At 38.1% G+C, this 13978-nt stretch overlaps 1 protein-coding gene and 1 long non-coding RNA gene across 2 annotated transcripts in view; both read right to left on the reverse strand.

Annotated features, from left to right (window-relative positions):
• Positions 1-13978, reverse strand: part of LOC132539021 (uncharacterized) — an 87485-nt gene that overhangs the window by 38416 nt on the left and 35091 nt on the right. The window lies entirely within an intron of this gene.
• LOC107522679 (small nuclear ribonucleoprotein G-like) lies at positions 7307-7531 on the reverse strand. Its single transcript, XM_060192638.1, has one exon. It carries the CDS (start codon positions 7499-7501, stop codon positions 7307-7309), a length of 195 nt encoding a protein of 64 aa, XP_060048621.1. The 5' UTR covers positions 7502-7531.

Raw genomic sequence — 13978 nt, forward strand, 5'->3', positions numbered from 1 at the left:
ATAAATAACAGTGAAAATAAGAAAACCATATGAAAGATCAAGGAAAGTAAATGTTGGTTCCTCGAAAGAGTGAAAAAAATTGACAAACCTTTAGCCAGACTCCCAAAACAAAAAAGGGAGAAGACCGAAATTAATCAGATCTTAAATGAAAGAGGAGATATCACAACAGGCACTGCAGAAATTCAACATAAGATGCAAGAGTTCTATGAACAACTCTATGCCACCAAGCTAGAGAACCTGGAAGAAATGGACAATTTCCTAGATACCTACGAACTTCCAAAATTAAGTAAAGAGGAACTAGACAACATGTACAGGTCCATCACAGCTAATGAAATTGAAACAGTTCTCAAAAACCTTCCCAAGAATAAAAGTCCTGGACCAGATGGTTTTACAAATGAATTCCTCAAACCCTTCAAAGAAGAACTAATACCTCTACTTTTAAAAGTCTTCCAGAAGATTGAAGACACTGGAATACTCCCTTCCAGCTTCTATGAAGCCAACGTCACTTTCATATCAAAAGCAGACAGGGACACAACCAAAAAAGAAAAACTATGGACCAATATCTCTGATGAACATAGATGCTAAAATAGTGAACAAGACTCTAGCCAACCGGATACAGCAATGTATTCAAAAGATTGTTCATCATGACCAAGTGGGGTTTATCCCAGGCATGCAAGGTTGGTTTCATATACGTAAAGCAATCAACGTGATCCACCACATCAATAAAACCAGGACCAAAAAACCACATGGTCATATCAATAGATGCAGAGGAAACCTTTGACAAAATACAATATCCCTTTATGATCAAAACACTACAAAAATGGGAGTAGATGGAAAATTCCTGAAGATAGTGGAGTCTATATATAGCCAGCCTACAGCCAACATCATACTCAATGGTGAAAAACTGGAAGCATTTCTCCTCAGATCAGGTACTAGACAGGGCTGCCCACTATCACCATTACTATTCAACATAGTTTTGGAAGTTCATGCCATAGCAATCACGCAGGAGCAAGGAATTAAAGGCATACAGAGTGGAAGAGAAGAAATCAAACTCTCCCTATTTGCAGATGACATGATACTATACATAGAAAAACCTAAGGAGGGAGTCGGGCTGTAGCGCAGCGGGTTAAGCGCACGTCGCACAAAGCGCAAGGACCAGTATAAGGATCCTGGTTCGAGCCCCGGCTGTAGGGGAGTCGCCTCACAGGTAGTGAAGCAGGTCTGCAGGTGTCTTTCTCTCCCCCTCTCTGTCTTCCCCTCCTCTCTCCATTTCTCTCTGTCCTATCCAGCAACGACGACAACAATAATAACTACAACAATAAAACAACAAGGGCAACAAAAGGGAATAAATAAATACTAAAAAATAAACAAATAAAATTAAGAAAGACCTAAGGAATCCAGCAAGAAGCTTTTGGAAATCATCAGGCAATACAGTAAGGTGTCAGGCTACAAAATTAACATTCAAAAGTCAGTGACATTCCTCTATGCAAACACTAAGTTAGAAGAAGTTGAAATCCAGAAATCAATTCCTTTTACTATAGCAACAAAAACAATAAAATATCAAGGAATAAACCTAACCAAAGAAGTGAAAGACTTGTGTACTGAAAATTATGAGTCACTACTCAAGGAAATTGAAAAAGACACAAAGAAGTGGAAAGATAGTCCATGTTCATGGGATGGAAGAAGTAACATCATCAAAATGAATATACTACCCAGAGCCATATATAAATTTAATGCTATCCCCATCAAGACCCCAACCAAATGTTTTAGGAGAATAGAACAAATGCTACAAATGTTTATCTGGAACCACAAAATACCTAGAATTGCCAAAACAATCTGGAGAAGAAAGAACAGAACTGGAGGCATCACACTCCCAGATCTCAAATTGTATTATAGGGCCATTGTCATCAAAACTGCTTGGTGCTAGAACATGAACAGACACACTGACCAGTGGAATAGACTTGAGAGCCCAGAAGTAAGCCCCCCCACCTCTGGACATCTAATCTTTGACAAAGGTTCCCAGACTATTAAGTGGGGGAAAGGAGAGTCTCTTCAACAAATGGTGTTGGAAAAAAAATGGGTTGAAACATGCAGAAGAATAAAACTGAGCCACTATATTCCACCAAACACAAAAGTAAACTCTAAGTGGATCAAGGACTTGGGTGTTAGACCAGAAAATATCAGATACTTACAGGAAAATATTGGCAGAACTCTTTTCCACATAAATTTTAAAGACATCTTCAATGAAACGAATCCAATTACAAAGAAGACTAAGGCAAGCATAAACCTATGGGACTACATCAAATTAAAAAGCTTCTGCACAGCAAAAGAAACCACTACCCAAACCAAGAGATCCCTCACAGATGGGAGAAGATCTTTACATGCCATACATCAGACAAGAGGCTAATAACCAGAATATATAAAGAGCTTGTCAAACTCAACAAGAAAACAAATAACCCCATCCAAAAATGCGGAGAGGACGTGGACAGTATATTTACCACAGAAGAGATCCAAAAGGCTGAGAAACACATGAAATAATGCCCCAAGTCTTTGATTGTCAGAGCAATGCAAATAAAGGCAATAATGAGATACCACTTCACTCCTGTGAGAATGTCATGCATGAGATAAGGTAATAGCAGCAAATACTGGAGAGGTTGTGGGGACAAAGGAACCCTCCTGCACTGCTGGTGGGAATGTCAATTGGTCCAACCTCTGTGGAGAACTCTCAGAAGGCTAGAAATGGACCTACCCTATGACCCTGCAATTCCTCTCCTGAGGATATATCCTAAGGACCCCAACACATCCATCCAAAAAGATCTGTATACACATATGTTCTTAGCAGCACAATTTGTAATAGCCAAAGTCCTGAAGCAACCGCACCTGCTCAGTCACTCATCTCTTAGTTGGACACCTGGGTTGCTTTGGGACTGTATATATATATTATATATATTATATATATTATATATATTATATATATTATATATATTATATATATTATATATATTATATAGTATATACATATATACTATATATATATACAATAGAATACTATTCAGCTATTAAAAACGGTGACTTCACTATTTTCAGCCAATCTTGGATAGACCTTGAAGAATTCATGATAAGTGAAATAAGTCGGAAACTTAAGGATGAATATGGGATGATCTCATTCTCAGGCAGAAGTTGAAAAACAAAATCAGAAGAGAAAACACAAATGGAACTTGAACTGGAATTGGCGTGTTGCACCAAAGTACGACTCTGGGGTGGGTGGGGGGCATGGGAGAATACAGGTCCAAAAAGGATGACAGAGGACCTAGTGGGGGTTGTACTGTTATATAGAAAACTTGGAAATGTTATGCATGTACAAACTATTGTATTTATTCTTGAATGTAAAACATTAATTCCCCAATAAAGAAATTAAAAAATAAGAAAATATATAAAAGCAGATGCACCGGAAGAAAAAATGAATTGAACTTCATTACCCCTTTTTTTCTTTTACCATTCAAACTTTTTAAATATTGTTGCAATCGCAAAATGCAACAATCACCAGCTTGTAAAGATTCAATTTAAAAATTCATCTTAATTACTAGTTCACACCTATAAAAGCAAGAAAATAAAAGCAAGAGACATTTAGATTCTCCTTGTTCAAATTGTGCTACCTATACTCCTAGCTGATTTTCCTATCACTTTATGTTGCAATTCCTATCAAAAGCTTTATAAGAAAAAAATAAAAAATTTAAATTTATTTATTTTCCCTTTATCTGCCCTTGCTTTTTGTTGTTGTAGTTATTTTTGTTGTTGTTATTTATGTCCTTGTTGTTGGATAGAACAGAGAGAAATGGAGAGAGGAGGGGAAGATAGAGAGGGGGAGAGAAAGACACTTGCAGACTGGCTTCACAGCCTGTAAAGCCACTCCCCTGCAGGTGGGGTGCCGCGGGCTGGAACCCTGACCCTTATGCTGGTCATTGTGCTCTGCACCACGTGCACTTAACCTGTGGCGCTACCGCATAAATCCCAAGAAAAAATAAAATAAAATATTAATCTCTGCTTCAATGTAGTTTCCAGAATCTGCCAGAACTGGGGAACTGGGCAACAAAGCATTCATAAGTCTTCTGTGCTTTGTCTATAGGTTGATTCTGTGCCTCTTAAATGAGAATGCTTCAAGCATCAAGGTCATATGGATTCTCTTTTAATTTCTTTTCCACTTCCTTCACTTTCTTCGGGACATATGCAGCTGCCTGGTCCACAGCTCCATTTTCCAACATGGTCTCAGCTAACTAGAATGTGAGAATTGGCCCATGAGAAGACGCTAGAAAGGAAAATATAAACTAAAAAACCACCCTCATAGCCAGATCGCCAACAGTACTTGCTACCACCCACTCAGATATCAAACTTCATTACCTTTTAAAAAATTTTTGCTGTAAGCAACAAGACAGCCCACAGAACAGGAGAACATAGTTCTAAATTGCAAATTTGATAATAATTTGTATCCAGAGCATATGAAGGAATCTTAGAATTTAATAATAAAAAGATAGGATGTCAGTATTAAAATGGGCAGTCTGATTAAACATCTCTCTAAATAAGATATGTGAATAACCAATAAGCACATGAAAGGTTTCAACATCATTATCAGTGAAATGCAAATTGAAGCCAGTCAGATACTAATAATGAAAAATAGAGATAACAAATGCTGGCAAGGACATGGAAGAATTGGTATTCTCATACACTGCTGATGGGAATATAAATGCTATAGCCACATTGCAAAACAAAACGACAGTTCCTCAAAATATTCATGTGGAGGAGGCCGGGTTGGTAGCGCAGCAGGTTAAGCGCGCATGGCGCAAAGCGCAATTACCTGCCTGAGGATCCCCATTCGAGTCCCCGGCTCCCCACCTGCATGGGGTCACTTCACAAGCGGTGAAGCATGTCTGCAGGTGTCTTATGTTTCTCTCCCCCTCTCTGTCTTCCCCTCCTCTCTCGATTTCTCTCTGTCCTATCCAACAACAATAACAACAAAATGGAAAAAAACAGCTGCCAGGAGCAGTGGATTTGTAATGCAGGCACAATAACCCTGGAGGTTAAAAAAAACCATGTGGCGATGGTCTAATATATGGTTATCACAACTGAGCTGCCTCCCTAGCCCAACTCTTTCTTCCTTCCTTCCTCCCTTCCTTCCTTCCTTCCTTCCTTCCTTCCTTTCTTTCTTTCTTCCTTTCTTTCTTTCTTTCTTTCCTTCTTTCTGTTTTTACGATAAGAGAGATAGAGCACAAAACATCACTCCACTACCTATGGAGTTCTTTTTGCTGCTGCATGTTGTGCTAAAGATCAAACCCATAGCCTCACCCATTCAAGGCAGGCTCTCTACCATGGAGCCACCTCCCTGACCTTCTCTCAAAGTATTCTACAGTATTACATTGTATAATAAAGCAATTCCATTCCTTTTATTTTAAAATGTATTTATTTATTTCTAAGTCCACTTTTCATTATTTGTGTTCTAGCTCACATGCCCCTATCTCCAAATCTTATGGAAAACAAAAATTGTTAAATACTGAGAAGTAAAGAGAAACTATGAAATTAAAAGATAGAGCATCAAATAATCACAGAGTTGTTAAAAGGAGAAAGGACTTTAGCTCTTTGCCCACCTTCCTCTCCCATTACATTGCCAAGTAATGTGGTCAACATGGGAGAAATGTTGGGGAAGTTCCCAGTCTTCTACATTTTTCCTTTGATACAGAAAACCTTGAATACATTGAAAACAAATGTTCTCTTTAGAAATAAATCTTCTTTGGGAGAATTTGTAAAGAGATTATAAGTAAACAAATTCACTTTTATAAACATATATACAGATATGATTTCAGAATCCCTCAACTGTACATTTAAGCTACATACTATCTAAAGTTGTTTCAGCAAATGTTCTCCTGTTAATTTATTATTTTGATTAAAATTTAAATCATTGTAATTGTTTAATGTTATTTTTAATTATTGTCTTTTCTATACACTTCACTCAACCCAAGTCAATTCCAAAAGCTACTTTCAAAAAAGATGCATGTCTTCCTAATAGCAAGTATACCAAAAAACCATTTTTGTTTAAATTCTCAAATTATTAAACAATCTATCCTTGTTTTGTAAATCATACTAATATCTAGTGATTTTTTCCATAAAAGTCCCTCTTGACATGTACAAAGAGTAGAAATGGCAAAGTATTTGTTTCTGCAAAAGCCATTGTGTTTGTGATGGCCTTTGCCTGCTCAGGAGTGTGTCTCTCAGTCTGTCCTATGGCCTGAGTAGCGGCAGCCTTAGTATGATCTTCTGGTTCTTCTGACAGGCAGATTGACAACTGAGGCACACCCTGCAGCAGGGATCAAAAGAGCAAGTGCTATGAATTATGAGCAGGATTAACGAGTCTTCGTGTCTCAAACATGAGAAGGGATCATTTTGGCCTTGATCCTTTTTTCCCTAAATGGTTCAATAAATGAGCACATATCTGGGGCTGTCATTTTTCAAGTCAATAAAATGACTAGAACTAATTTACCATAATTATCTGTAACAACCAAACTAAACTAAGAATATCTCTACTGTTGTTTACTCTGCAAATAGAGAGGCATTTAACCAAATAACAGATGCCACTGACTAGGCAAAACCAGATTGCACTGTGACAAATTAAAAGTGCTTACGATTTTATAACCTTTTGTTGTTGTTGTTGTTGTTCTTGTTAAAAAGGTTAATTTAAAACTCACTCATACATGGGTGCCTAATACATGACAAAGAAGCCAAAACTGGGGCGGGGGACAGGATAATGGTTAACATAATACAAACAGACTCTCATGCCTGAGGCTCCTAAATCCCAGATTCAATTCCCTGCACCACCATAAACTAGAGCTGAGCAGTGTTCTGGTGTTTCTCTCTCTGTGTGTGTCTCTTTCTGCATCTCTCTCAAAAAAATTAAATTGAAATAAAAGAGAAGCCAAAACTATTCAGTGGGGTAAAGAAACCCTCTCCAATAAATTGGACAGCCACATACAGAGAAATAAAACTAGACCACTACTTAACACCATATACCAAAAGTAAGCTCAAAATGGATCAAAGATTTGGACATTAGACCTAAACCTACAAAACATACAGAAGAAAACATTGGCGATACACTTCAGCACTTTAAACAAATAAAAATGGAAATACCTTTTCTAAAGTTTAACAAAGCAAAGTAATAAAATGTACACAACCCAGTTTTTATATCAACAACAACAGAAAAGATGCAGTGGTGTAGGGGACGTGTGGAAACAACTGACTTCTTGTTGAACAGTCATTGTGTTTATACTAGTTCCAAAGCTTCTAACATGATGGTGCTATTTCCACATATCACCACCATTCTAGTATTTTTCTGTTGCCCACTAGTTGCCTCCTCTACACATTCATCTATCACAAGATTCATAAACAGGTGAAATCCCCATAGTATTCCTTGGACTTGTTTACCACCATTTAATTTCACCGCTAACTTCTTGTCCATAAATTTTTTCAATTCTGGAGGTTGAGCCTTGTTCAGGTGTTTACTCTGTGAGTTCAAAGACACTTTCCAGGCAAGATTCATGGCTTCTCCCATGCTCCTGCAGCAGGACAGGCCAAAACGGAAATACTTTATGATCCTGTAATACCACTCTTAGGTATATATCCAAAAAGATACAACATTAACTCAAAGGAATATATACACCATTATGTTCCATAGTGTTTTCTTTGCAATTGCCAAGAAGTGAAAGCAATCTAAACGTAAATCAACAGACCTCTGAATGAAGAAGATATAGAACATATATTCAATGATATCCTACTCTGTAATTTAAAAAAATGTTATTGTGTCCTTTGAGACAAGATTGATGGAACTGGAGGTAATTATGCTTAGTGAAGTCAACAAGGAAGTGACAATTACTGGATGCTTTTTTGCTATATGTAGATCATAAGGAATTGAGACACACAAACTTGAAGATAAAAAGGGGGGGGAGAGACCAAAATATCTCTTAAGACTGAAAACTCTGGTGGTTACTGTGGAGGGAGAGGGGGTCTCAGAACTTTAATGGTGGGTTGCAGTGTGGAACTATAATTTTATAATCTTGTAAATCATTATTCAATAAATAACAATAAGATTTAAAGGTTAATTTAGAATCCTTTTTAAGAGTGCCTTTTCTCTAAGTGTAATAATTTAAGAATAAAATAACTACTATAAATCTGAAATAAAATGAATAATTTGATCAGGAATCATATTTAAGGAACTTTTAGATAAAAATATATTCATTAAAACCCCCTCCTGAAATACTAGGTAAATTTCCACTAATTTTGGTCAGATTTTAAATATTAATTTTGCCAATATTAATGAAACTGTCAAAGTAGAAATGTCTATCTACTTTTGCTACACAGGTAGCAAGTAGTTTATACTTTAAGTTTTCATTTTACCTAAACAATCAAAAGCAGAATCAACTAAAGGGCCTCAAATACATCATAGTTTATATACTCAAAGAAGCACCGAATCAAATAATAATTTCAGATTCAGTATGAGCATACTTTTCTAACTTGAAACTATCATAATTATCTCAAATTTAATACCCAAAAGTCACTATTACATGGTCCTTCTACCATAGCAAGCACTACATGATCACATATACTTTTTTCTTCTTTTAAATTTGATTTATTAAGCCCTGTAAAAAACCTGCCATATTTCTTCATTGGCTTCTAAACTGAAGTGTCTAACTAGAAATGTGTATCTGCCAATACAAAAAGCCAGACCTGTCTTCTGAATGAGACAAGTTTTCTGAAAGTTCACACTTCTGGGACGTATCAGAAAGATATGAAAAAGAAAGTAGGAGGAAAGGAAGCAGCCCTACTCCTACCAACCCGCCAAAACTGACTCACTAGCCTTAGTTGCTAGGAATTGCAAATGAGAGAGGCACACAGATGTGTTTTGAGAATTACAAAGTTGTTTTTTGTTTGTCTGTCAGTTTGTTTTTGCCACCAGGGTTATTGCTGGGGCTCAGTGCCAGCTCTACAAATCCACTGCTCCTAGTGGCTAATTTTCTTCCACCACCACCTCCCCCCTTTCTATTTTATTGGATAGGACAGAGAGAAATTAAGAGGAGAGAAGGTGATAGAGAAAAAGAGAAAAAGACACCTGCAGGTCTGCTTCACAGCTCCTGAAGCTTTCCATCCCCTGCAGGTGGGGAGCAAGTGTTTGAACCCAGGTCCTTAGACATGGTAATGTGCACTTAACTGAGTGCACCACCACCTGGCAGCCCCTGCAAAATACTATTTAAATGTGAGGTATGATTATTAGTCTTTCACTACTATGCAGAAAAGGAAGAATGGCACAAGTACTTGCTTTGTCTCAAACTACTGCTGCCCCTTGATCTTCAGCTAACTGAAAGACCAACTAGGTGGGAGAGGCCTGCAGGAACCTGGCACAAAGGCAGGAAGAGTCTCCTGGTTAGTTTGGGGGAGAAATAAGGTATCTAAAGCAACTGTTGCTGCTTTCATCATTTTTCCTATGTGTGAGCTTTCTGACTATCCACAAAAGAACTGAGAATAAAAAAATCCCTGTAGTATCATCATGGTGACCCTTCAGAAAGCAGCACCACTGTTCTCGTCTCTAACATAGTCTTTGGTAATAGAAGAACAAAAGTAAAAAGCAGGCTAAAAAGAGAGTAAAGGAAAGGATTATCAAGGAATAAGTAGAAAATAAAGATCTGAAGGTCTTTTTTATTCTGAGGATTAGCAAGGGATAAAAAACCAATCCACACTTCTGTTTAACATGCAGCTGCAGGTCTTCTATGCTGATAAGAAACCTATACTTGGGAGCTGGGGGGTGGCGACTTGGAGTAAGCACACATGGCGTGAAATGGAAGGACCTGCCTAAGGACCCTGGTTCAAATTCCTGGCTCCCCATCTGCAGGGGGGTCGCTTCACAGGCGATGAAGCCGGTCTTTACCCCTCTCTACCTTCCCCTCCTCTCTCAATTTCTCTATCTAGCAACAGAAATCACAATATCAACAAGGGCAGGGGCAACAAAATGGCAGGAAAAATTGCTTCCAGGAGCAGGGGATTAGTAGTGCAGGCACCAAGCCCCAGCAATAACCCCTGGAGGGGTTATTGAAAAAGAAAAAGAAACCTGCCAGGGTTGCCAGAGAGTCTGTAGGCACACAGCCTTTAAAGCACTCTTCAGGAGATAATTTATGTACTCAACAATTTTTTGAGTACCTACTATATGCCAGGGCCACACTCTGTTTATTGACACAAACTGTAAATAGAGATCAGGCAAAATACCTAAAGTAGAGAAAGAAAGAAGTTTTCAACTTCTGCCTGAGAATGAGATCATCCCATATTCATCCTTAAGTTTCCGACTTATTTCACTTAACATGAATTCTTCAAGGTCTATCAAAGATTGGCTGAAAATGGTGAAGTCACTATTTTTAATAGCTAAGTAGTATATATATATATATGACTACCTGCTCAGCCACTCATCTGTTGTTGGACACCAGGGTTGCTTTGGCACTTTGGCTATTACAAATTGTGCTGCTAAGAACATACGTGTATACAGATCTTTTTGGATGGATGTGTTGGGGTCCTTAGGATATATCCTCAGGAGAGGAATTGCAGGGTCATAGGGTAGGTCCATTTCTAGCCTTCTGAGAGTTCTCCACAGAGGTTGGACCAATTGACATTCCCACCAGCAGTGCAGGAGGGTTCCTTTGTCCCCACAACCTCTCCAGTATTTGCTGCTATTACCTTATCTCATGCATGACATTCTCACAGGAGTGAAGTGGTATCTCATTATTGCCTTTATTTGCATTGCTCTGACAATCAAAGACTTGGGGCATTATTTCATGTGTTTCTCAGCCTTTTGGATCTCTTCTGTGGTAAATATACTGTCCACGTCCTCTCCGCATTTTTGGATGGGGTTATTTGTTTTCTTGTTGAGTTTGACAAGCTCTTTATATATTCTGGTTATTAGCCTCTTGTCTGATGTATGGCATGTAAAGATCTTCTCCCATCTGTGAGGGATCTCTTGGTTTGGGTAGTGGTTTCTTTTGCTGTGCAGAAGCTTTTTAATTTGATGTAGTCCCATAGGTTTATGCTTGCCTTAGTCTTCTTTGTAATTGGATTCGTTTCATTGAAGATGTCTTTAAAATTTATGTGGAAAAGAGTTCTGCCAATATTTTCCTGTAAGTATCTGATATTTTCTGGTCTAACACCCAAGTCCTTGATCCACTTAGAGTTTACTTTTGTGTTTGGTGGAATATAGTGGCTCAGTTTTATTCTTCTGCATGTTTCAACCCATTTTTTTTCCAACACCATTTGTTGAAGAGACTCTCCTTTCCCCCACTTAATAGTCTGGGAACCTTTGTCAAAGATTAGATGTCCAGAGGTGGGGGGGCTTACTTCTGGGCTCTCAAGTCTATTCCACTGGTCAGTGTGTCTGTTCATGTTCTAGCACCAAGCAGTTTTGATGACAATGGCCCTATAATACAATTTGAGATCTGGGAGTGTGATGCCTCCAGTTCTGTTCTTTCTTCTCCAGATTGTTTTGGCAATTCTAGGTATTTTGTGGTTCCAGATAAACATTTGTAGCATTTGTTCTATTCTCCTAAAACATTTGGTTGGGGTCTTGATGGGGATAGCATTAAATTTATATATGGCTCTGGGTAGTATATTCATTTTGATGATGTTACTTCTTCCATCCCATGAACATGGACTATCTTTCCACTTCTTTGTGTCTTTTTCAATTTCCTTGAGTAGTGACTCATAATTTTCAGTACACAAGTCTTTCACTTCTTTGGTTAGGTTTATTCCTTGATATTTTATTGTTTTTGTTGCTATAGTAAAAGGAATTGATTTCTGGATTTCAACTTCTTCTAACTTAGTGTTTGCATAGAGGAATGTCACTGACTTTTGAATGTTAATTTTGTAGCCTGACACCTTACTGTATTGCCTGATGATTTCCAAAAGCTTCTTGCTGGATTCCTTAGGTCTTTCTTAATTTTATTTGTTTATTTTTTAGTATTTATTTATTCCCTTTTGTTGCCCTTGTTGTTTTATTGTTGTAGTTATTATTGTTGTCGTCGTTGCTGGATAGGACAGAGAGAAATGGAGAGAGGAGGGGAAGACAGAGAGGGGGAGAGAAAGACACCTGCAGACCTGCTTCACTACCTGTGAGGCGACTCCCCTACAGCCGGGGCTCGAACCAGGATCCTTATACTGGTCCTTGCGCTTTGTGCGACGTGCGCTTAACCCGCTGCGCTACAGCCCGACTCCCTCCTTAGGTTTTTCTATGTATAGTATCATGTCATCTGCAAATAGGGAGAGTTTGATTTCTTCTCTTCCACTCTGTATGCCTTTAATTCCTTGCTCCTGCGTGATTGCTATGGCATGAACTTCCAAAACTATGTTGAATAGTAATGGTGATAGTGGGCAGCCCTGTCTAGTACCTGATCTGAGGAGAAATGCTTCCAGTTTTTCACCATTGAGTATGATGTTGGCTGTAGGCTGGCTATATATAGACTCCACTATCTTCAGGAATTTTCCATCTACTCCCATTTTTGTAGTGTTTTGATCATAAAGGGATATTGTATTTTGTCAAAGGTTTCCTCTGCATCTATTGATATGACCATGTGGTTTTTTGGTCCTGGTTTTATTGATGTGGTGGATCACGTTGATTGCTTTACGTATATGAAACCAACCTTGCATGCCTGGGATAAACCCCACTTGGTCATGATGAACAATCTTTTGAATACATTGCTGTATCCGGTTGGCTAGAGTCTTGTTCACTATTTTAGCATCTATGTTCATCAGAGATATTGGTCCATAGTTTTTCTTTTTTGGTTGTGTCCCTGTCTGCTTTTGATATGAAAGTGACGTTGGCTTCATAGAAGCTGGAAGGGAGTATTCCAGTGTCTTCAATCTTCTGGAAGACTTTTAAAAGTAGAGGTATTAGTTCTTCTTTGAAGGGTTTGAGGAATTCATTTGTAAAACCATCTGGTCCAGGACTTTTATTCTTGGGAAGGTTTTTGAGAACTGTTTCAATTTCATTAGCTGTGATGGACCTGTACATGTTGTCTAGTTCCTCTTTACTTAATTTTGGAAGTTCGTAGGTATCTAGGAAATTGTCCATTTCTTCCAGGTTCTCTAGCTTGGTGGCATAGAGTTGTTCATAGAACTCTTGCATCTTATGTTGAATTTCTGCAGTGCCTGTTGTGATATCTCCTCTTTCATTTAAGATCTGATTAATTTCGGTCTTCTCCCTTTTTTGTTTTGGGAGTCTGGCTAAAGGTTTGTCAATTTTTTTCACTCTTTCGAGGAACCAACATTTACTTTCCTTGATCTTTCATATGGTTTTCTTATTTTCACTGTTATTTATTTCTGCCCTAACTCTAGTGATTTCTGTCCTTCTGGTTGCTTTAGGGTTTCTTTGTTCTTCTTCTGCTTCTTCTAGGTCTTTAAGATGTGCAATCATATGTGTTTATTTGTGCTTTTTCTTGTTTCCTAATGTGTGCTTGAATGCCTATGAACTTCCCTCTCAGTACTGCCTTAGCTGTGTCACAATATTTTGATAGCTTGTGTCTTCATTTTCACTGAACTCATTTTGATGTCTTCCTTTATTTCCTCTTTGACCCAGTAGTTGTTAAGGAGTGTACCACTGAGCTTCCACATGTTGGGACTATTACTAATCTTTTGTTGATTGTTAAGTGTTAGTTTAATTCCACTGTGGTCTGAGAAGATGCTTGGGATGATTTCAGTGCTCTTGAATTTGCTGATGCTGTCTTTGTGGCCTAACATATGGTCTATCCTTGAGAATGACTCATGTGGACTTAAGTAGAATGTGTATTCCAGTTTCTTGGGATGAATGACTCTGAATATGTCCAATAGTTCTGGTTTATCTATCTCCTCATTTAGCTCCCTCAGGTATTTATTGATTTTATGCCTGGATGATCTGTCAAGTGGAGAGAGT

Source organism: Erinaceus europaeus, chromosome 6 (genome assembly GCF_950295315.1).
Source record: "Erinaceus europaeus chromosome 6, mEriEur2.1, whole genome shotgun sequence".
Classification (NCBI taxonomy): Eukaryota; Metazoa; Chordata; class Mammalia; order Eulipotyphla; family Erinaceidae; genus Erinaceus; species Erinaceus europaeus.

Excerpts from the sequence above, each read along its gene's own strand:
- LOC107522679 (XM_060192638.1), bottom strand. The coding sequence starts at position 7,501 with ATGGACAAGAAGTTAGCGGTGAAATTAAATGGTGGTAAACAAGTCCAA.